The 8,042-nt window shown below is 38.4% G+C and overlaps 1 protein-coding gene across 1 annotated transcript in view; it reads left to right on the top strand.

Annotated features, from left to right (window-relative positions):
* Nucleotides 1–8,042, top strand: part of Zcwpw2 (zinc finger CW-type and PWWP domain containing 2) — a 106,646-nt gene that overhangs the window by 65,361 nt on the left and 33,243 nt on the right. Inside the window, exon 4 of the mRNA XM_031346003.1 lies at nt 6,091–6,205. Within this exon, the coding sequence (XP_031201863.1) occupies nt 6,091–6,205 (115 nt within the window). The remainder of the gene's footprint in view (nt 1–6,090; nt 6,206–8,042) is intronic.

The following is an 8,042-nucleotide window of genomic DNA, read 5'->3' as shown; positions in this document are numbered from 1 at the left end:
TGCAGTAGTGGCACACAGTCCTTTGGTGCTAGCCTATAAACCACCACAATGACCAATATGGCACCATAATGCTAAGTGTGCAGTAGTGGCACACAGTCCTTTGGTGCTAGCCTATAAACCACACAATGACCAATATGGCACCATAGTGCTAAGTGTGCAGTAGTGGCACACAGTCCTTTGGTGCTAGCCATCATCCCTATAATTGGACTTAAGGCTTGCTCAACAAGAGGGAAATCACTCCTGGTACTAGAAACCTAAAAGTACCTGGAGCTACTGAAGTCATGGACTTCGGAGGAAAAACTACAACCACACCTTTACTAAACCAGCATGCTCTCTAACTATATTCTAAATGTTTATCCTTGATTCTATTGGTAAGTATAGTTTTCACCCTTCATCAAGAAAATGCTTTGCAATAGATGAAGATTATAGAAAACCACAACTAATCAAAAGGAAGATTGTGGCACTCAGTACCAATGGATACATCTACAATGCAACTTCTGCATCATTGTGTTAAAAGGGAAAAAAAGATTAAAAGAATCAGAGGAACAGGAAGTTCACTGTGAAATGTATCTCCTAGAAATGTTATTTCTATGAAGTCACACCTGTGAAGTCTCAAAAACACGGCTAGGCAAAGATACCCCGAGAAAGGATGACATCAGTGGACATGTTTACATAGAAGGGGTAATTTCATGGGACCTCAACTCTAGACAAAGAGCTATACGGCTAGGCAAATATGCTCTGAGAAAGGACAGCGCCAATGGATGTGTTCACATAGAATGTGGTGATCTCATGGGGCCTCAACTCTAGACAAAGAACTAACACAGCTAAGGAATACTGAGAGTGGAAAAAATAGTCTTCCCAAGGAAGAGCACACCAATTGGTTATGTAGTACCAAACGGCCAGCCCTTAAGCCTAGACATACAAGCGCTGCTGTATGTACTAAGTATTTAGGAACACACACACACACACACACACACACACACACACACACACACACGCACGCACGCACACACATGCCTCATCCATTCACAACCACTAAAGACAAAAAAGGCCATGACTTTGAAAGAGAGCAAGGCGGTTACATGAGAGGATCTGGAGGGAGGAAAGTGAATGTGGGAATGATGTAATTATTTTAATTAATCTCAAAAATAATTTTTAAAAACATCATAAAAAATATACTTTATTCAAGTCTACAAGGTATCAACTATATCATTGTATAATAACAGACCAACAAAAACATTTTCCTTTGCCTTCTTTTCTATTTCAGTTTAACACCAGAGGATATAGTAAATTTAGGGAGAAGAGAGGTCTGAGGATCAGGGACAAGAGGCAGCCTGGGCTATGCTTCTTGTACATGAAGTGCAAGAGCTGGCATGAAAAGAAATTTAAACAATTTGAACATATTAGTGGAACTTTTATTAATTTTGTGAGGGGTACAGCAGTTGGAGGACATTTTATCTTTCAGAAGTTAACATATACGCAGTAGGTCACACGACCTACTCTGCGTATTCATCTTGAATTTTTTTTTCCTTTTGGACAGGGTTGCTTTGCATAGCCCAGGCTGGCTGGAACTTGCTGTGTAGATTTATCTAGCTGGCTTGGAACTCCTAGAGATCCACCTGTCTGTGCCTCCTGACTGCTGTAATCAAAGGCTCATGCCACCACACAAGTGTTATTAATGTTTTGAAGTAAATGAATCACAATGTTACCATTACAATACATCCAGGCTTGGTGTTTACTCATTCTTGATAAACATTAACCTAGTGACAAGGATGTGGAATGCGTTTGTTTAGTGAGATACCGGGCCTCTCTTGCCAATGCAGACACCTTTGCCTGGAAGATTCCGAGGGAATGACTGGAACCCTGTCTAGGAGAGCTGCTTTCAAGGATGGCTACAAACGCACTTTTTATGAAATCCTCTGCAGAATGATCTGATTCAGTTCATGTTTTAGAAAGTGCATGAACTCATTTGGCTGAGTATTTTAACTAGAGGAGAAACTGATCATTTGTGTAGGAAATTGGAATTTTGAGAAAATTCTAATATTTAATATTGTGTTTTAGTTGTTCATATAATTAGCTAAAAGAAAGCAAAATTGCAGATAGGAAAGGGAAAAGCAAAATGATAGTTTTCAATTTGTATTTTATGTGAATAGGAACTGGAATAAAAACAGTTGTGAGTCGCTCTATGCGTACTGGACATTAAACATGAGTTATTTTGAAGAGTATCAGTGCTCTGAACCAGAGTCATCTCTACTTCCAACATAGTGTGTTTAACATGGTGATATGCCTGACCAAGCAGTGGAACTCAAATAGAAAACCTATTATAAACAAAGCTTTACTAAATAATGGAAAAACTATTTAAAATGGGAAAATTCAGTCATATCTCAGCTAATGTGATTGCTATACACAAGTGACTAGTTTGAGAATAAAATTGTGATACTCATTTTTGATGACACCAAGTTATATAAAATGCCCTGGAGTAAGTGTGTGAAGCAAAGCATCAAGCCTACCGTGTAAACTTCAAAATCCTACTACAAAGATGGGAAAAAGCCCAAGAAAATGGAAAAACAGAATCCAGTTTTTGGTGTGAAAGATTTAACTCAGTACATGTCAATTTAAGTTACTGTTAACACAGCCTCAATTTAAAAGGGAATGCAATCTTAGTATTTGTAGGAATATGGAACCTAGAGTGATGCTATTGGCCTATAAAATACACAAGGTGTTAATGATAGAAACTCTAACAGTTAAAGCCGTTTGTTACTAATATTCCTGAAGTGCTGGAAGCTGTAATGGAGTGAGAGAGTTCACACACTCAGAAGTGTTGCCTGCTCCATACCATTGTGGCTTCTTTCCTGCCTGGGTTGCTGCTGTAGCTAAGCAGGTGCTCCATAGCCACACGTATTCCTGCATAACCTCATCTCATCAAGTAGTGAGACTGATTGTTCGAGGGCATTAAACAAAGCCAGGTATGGTGGTGCATATAATTCCAGTGATCAGAGTGAGGCAGGCATGGCAAGTTCTGGCCAGCCTGAGGTATGTAGGAAGACCATGTCTCGAAAGGGGGAAGGGCAGGGCTTTCAAATAAAGGAGCATCTCCATCAGAGCTCTGCAGTGCCACCTGTTTCATGCTGGGTGGTAACTAAGCACCTCCGCTGGCTTCATGGCCCTCCCTTTTCTGGCCCTTAGGAATTTTCTGGCACTCTCCATCTTTCATCATTATCTCTCTGCCAACCTGGTTTCTTTGATGCATCCTGAATATGTCTCCATATCCGATCTTTGAGGATATCTTCTCCAGAAACATTCTTTCCTTGAAGAGCTAAATGGCTGACTCCCCAAACTCCTTTAAGAGTGCCCAAAAGACACTGTGTCAGTTTCAGTGGGTTCCTCTGACCACCCCTCTGCACTGATCACTCTGCATGGGTGATTGCTCCGGCCTCCTGCCATGTAAGCTTTTCTTACCCCACACAGAGTGCTTCTTTTCACACAGTAGACTACAAGTGAGTATTGTCTGCTTACCAACAGTTCCCCAAATAGGGGGTACAGTATGTTGAATCAATCAATAAATTGCATAATCAGAAAGAAAGTTGAAAAACAACATCTCTATTAAAATATAAAATCAATATAAAATAAATGTCTATACTTTTTCAAGTGCTTATAAATGCATATTGTATTTGTAGACTAGAAAAAGCATTAATCATGGTTGACTTAGTGAGAAAGAGTTCAGAGAATGACAAAAATGGAAATTCAGAACCCCTAGAGCTTGAACCTGCTACATCTTGATTAAAAAAAAAAGTACAGTATACAGTTGTGCTTAGTTCTGGAATTAAAAATTGTTCATAAAGTTGAGGCTCAACTACTGAGCCCCTTCAAACAGTGTTAATTTGTTCAGCCACTAGGTGTCCTGTATCTACCATAAGTTCTTAAAGAAGCCCCGACAGAGCCTCAGCTTTCCAGCCCCTTAATTCTCTGTAGTCCAGCATTGCTAACAGTCCCGAGCTGTTTCTTTAAAAGTAATCAAAGAGCATCTGTTCAGTTTTATGAAGAGATTTCAATTGTACATCTTCTTATCATCATGATAACATTAGTGCTGCAGAGATACATTAACTAAAAACCTAAAATATATTTGAGACAAGATCTTTATATATAATATAGCGTGGCTGGCCTAGAGCTCATTCTGTAGACCAGGCTGACTTTGAAGTCACAGAGATCCACCTGCCTCTACCTCCTGAGTCATGGGGTTAAAGCTATTCGTTACCATAACCACCCTGACAGCCTTAACTTAATTTGTGAAAGCCAGCAAGATGGTTCAGTGGGTAAAGATGCTTGTCTCTACGCCTGATAACCTGAGTTTAATCCCTAGAACTCACCTAGTAAAAGGATAGATAGAACTAGGCTCCTCAAGTTGTCCTTTAGCTTCCAAACATGTGCTGTAGCACATACACAAAACACATAAATTGTAATCATGCTTAAATTTTCATTTTTTTTGTAAGTAAATTTAAATTTTTTATTGGAAATTTTATTTATTTACATTTCAAATGTTATCCCTTTCCCAGTTTCCCCTCCGGAATCCCCTATCCCATTCCTACTCCCCTGCTTCTATGAGGATGATGGTGCTCCCACACCCACTCATCCACCCTCTCCAGTCTCCTCGCCCTAGCATTCCCTACACTGGGGCATTGGGCATTCACAGGACCAAGGGCCTCTTCTCCCATTGATGCCCAACAAGGTCATCCTCTGCTACATATGTACTGGATCCATGGGTCCCTCCATGTGTACTCTTTGGTTGGTGGTTTAGTCCCTGGGAACTCTGGAGGGTCTGGTTGGTTGATATTGTTGTTATTCCTATGGTGCTACAAACCCTTCAGGTTATCATAGTAAATGAATGAAATTTACATTTTATGTATTTGAAAGTATTTGATTATATTCTTTTACTGCTTCAATTTGTACCAGCGATTGTCCAAAAGCAGTTAAGAGGCATTTTCTGAATGTTCACAACACTCAGTGAAGTGTTAGACCCGTGGCATCATGAAAGCTACAAAGATAAACACCCACTGTCATTCTAGATCTTCATTTTTGGGTGGTGATAGTCATGGTCATCTGTAATTATGACATATGTCATAATGTAGCAAATCATTCAATGACAATGTTGGGCATAGTTGGAGCAAATAGTTGATATTAATTTAGGAACTACCCATGTGGCATTTGAAAAAGGCTTTGTTCACAGTTTCATTCTGTGAGTTGAGAGGGGATGTTGTAGAGCTTGAAAATTGTGTGCAAATACTGCATTAGTCCTTCTATCTAGGACAAGCCTAAGAGCTTCATGGCTGGGTGGTAACTATGTATCAGTAGAAGAAATAGCCATATTGCCTTTGATGGCATTTTCAAACAGAAAATCATCTCATGAATTTTATAAATTGTAATATTTAAAGACATAAAAAACTTCTCACTGTATTAGATGATTGATATTTTAATTCAAGTTTTGTTCAGTGTTTTAAACATAGAAAATGTGCAGTGCCTAATTAGAATGACACACTGGCTGAGTTCTTCCTATCCCAGAAACTGTCATCCATTGTGTCCTATAACGCTCATGAAAGGACACCGCTTGGCTGCTCAGACTCACATAGTATATACATGGAAAGGCTGGGCCGACCCCAGCAGTGTGTGTGTGTGTGTGTTTGTGTGTGTGTGTGTGTGTGTGTCTGGCACACCACCAAACTACTTACAAATAGAATTAATGTTCTTACGCTAAAAGCACTGCTTTGTCATTCCCTGCCGCTGAGTCTCATTCTCTGTCACATAAAGTGAGGCTAGGGTTTCCCCTTCAGGTATACTCTGCTGACTGCTTGCTTGTTACCCTGGGAGTGTGGGAGACGCATCAGATCATCTTAGTGAACAGGTTATTAGCTTGTGAGATTCTCACAGCACAGCTAAGTTTTAAAACAATAGCCAGATACCAAGCCTAAGTGATATTTTCGTGGTACTCAAATTAGACTTAGCTCCAGTGAGTGTTATATCAAGTATAGGTTCTAAAACAAGATTAACATTTAAGAATAAACACTATTCCTTTTCTGAATTTATGCATTTCTCCAGACAGCAGAATGTACAAAGAAGAAGAGGTGGTATAGGAGTGCCCTCGAGGAAGCGTACCAACTGTACACGTGTTCACCAGAGCAGAGACTGGAAGTGTGCTGCCTGTCAAAGCCAGGTCTGCAAGGTTTTCTCTTATCATCCAAAGCAGAACTGATGCGTCTCCTAAAATACGTCTGCACATTTAAAATTTTATGTCTTTTCTTTATGTACAAACATGGTTTCTGTTCATTGTAAAAGAATTTTCAAGTGAATTAATAGTACGTATCTTGTTCTCTGAGCTTATTCTTAGTGACTAAATTCAGTTTAAACACAGACAGGCACTGTAATTGGTGCTTTCTGCTATTTTATTTACTCTTAGATTGTATAAACCATTACTTTATAACATATAATTAAAAAATTAGAAACCACAGATTTAAAATGTATTCCTCATATGATAGTTTTACAGGGATATTTTGGGGTTTGTATTATTTTGTTTGGTTTTTGAGAATACAGTGTTTTCAAAATGCTTGATTTTAAAATAATTTCAAAGCAGGGGTGAATTATATACTCCCAATTTTAAAAATGTTTTATTCTATTTTCTTTATCTATTGTGGACATATCATGGTGTTCTAGTGGAGGTCAGAGAACAACTTTAGGAGATCAGTTAAGTCATTCTATGAGGTAGGTCCTGGGGGACCAGTCAAACTCAGTCAAAAGGCAAGCGCCTTACTGCCTGAGCCACCTCATAAGCTTCCTACATTTCTTGAAAATAGTTCTCCTCATACGTAACTGCAGGGACCAGCGTCTCTTGTGGTGTGACGGTGACCAGAGCCACAATGCTTGTCGTTTGTGTTTTCCTCACTTTCAGACCAATTGAATGATTTTAAAACATAAACTTAGGTAGATAACTTTTTTTTTAATTTTCTCAAATAAAAAGTTTCCTATATAAATTCATGTATATGAACCTTTTCCAATGGAGAAAAAGCCTCACCATTACTGTAGGGTTCAGTTGAAGGCCAGATCTTCACATAAAGTAACATGCTTTCGAACTTAAGGTAATAGACAGAAGGCCGTGTGGGATGCAAAATCACTTTGATCACTGTACAAGAATATTTTAAAATATATTTGAGTTTATTATAATTATTCCATAGGACAGTCATAATCTTTTTAGAGTTAAGTATGCCATGCCTACTAACTTTCAGGTGAGTGAATTTAAAGGCGAGGCTTAATAAAGCGTGTCATCCGTGAGCCTCACGCTTGCCAGGCAGATCCTCCACTCCATTACCTGCTCAGCCTGTGCTTTGCACTTGGAATGGATTTGCCCATGATTTATTCATGATTTTACAAAATAGTCTTTCATATTTAGAGCTGTCTTGGGTCCACAAAAGTTGGATGTAGGTAGAGTTGTACACCCCTTCTCTGGACTAGAACTTGCCCTCTCCTCCCATCAAGGCCCACACGATGTGATTTGTTGTAGCTAGTGAGCTTCCCCCAACACTTCTCGTGCCCTGAGTTCATAGCACACATGAAGCTTCACTTTGTTCTTTTTTTTTTTAATCTGTGCCTGTGGGTTTTCTTATTTTTTATTTTTATTTCTTTTAACTTTTATTGCATCATCAGAAAAGTTACATGATTTCAATTTATCTGAATTTGTTAACATTTAAAAACATATTTTAATTAAATAGAATTGAATCACATTCTTGTTCCCCTTTTGTAACACTGCTCCTCCCAGAGACCCCCGCTTCAATACCTACAATATCTTTTTTGTCGTATTCCTTAAAATTTATAAAATATTATAAAAATAAAAATAAGTATTATAAAAGTTGTTTGATATAAAACAACAATCAATTTAACAGTCTTATGTAGCTGCTGTCTACAGCAATAGTGAAAATACATTTTTCTCATATATAAATTTTAAATAACTCCAAACATATTAGCTGTATACTTAAAAATAATACATCATTACTAGTATT

The sequence above is a fragment of the Mastomys coucha genome, unplaced genomic scaffold (genome assembly GCF_008632895.1).
Source record: "Mastomys coucha isolate ucsf_1 unplaced genomic scaffold, UCSF_Mcou_1 pScaffold23, whole genome shotgun sequence".
Classification (NCBI taxonomy): Eukaryota; Metazoa; Chordata; class Mammalia; order Rodentia; family Muridae; genus Mastomys; species Mastomys coucha.
Note: the sequence above shows the minus strand (reverse complement) of the source record. Positions and strands in the feature narration are given on the sequence as shown.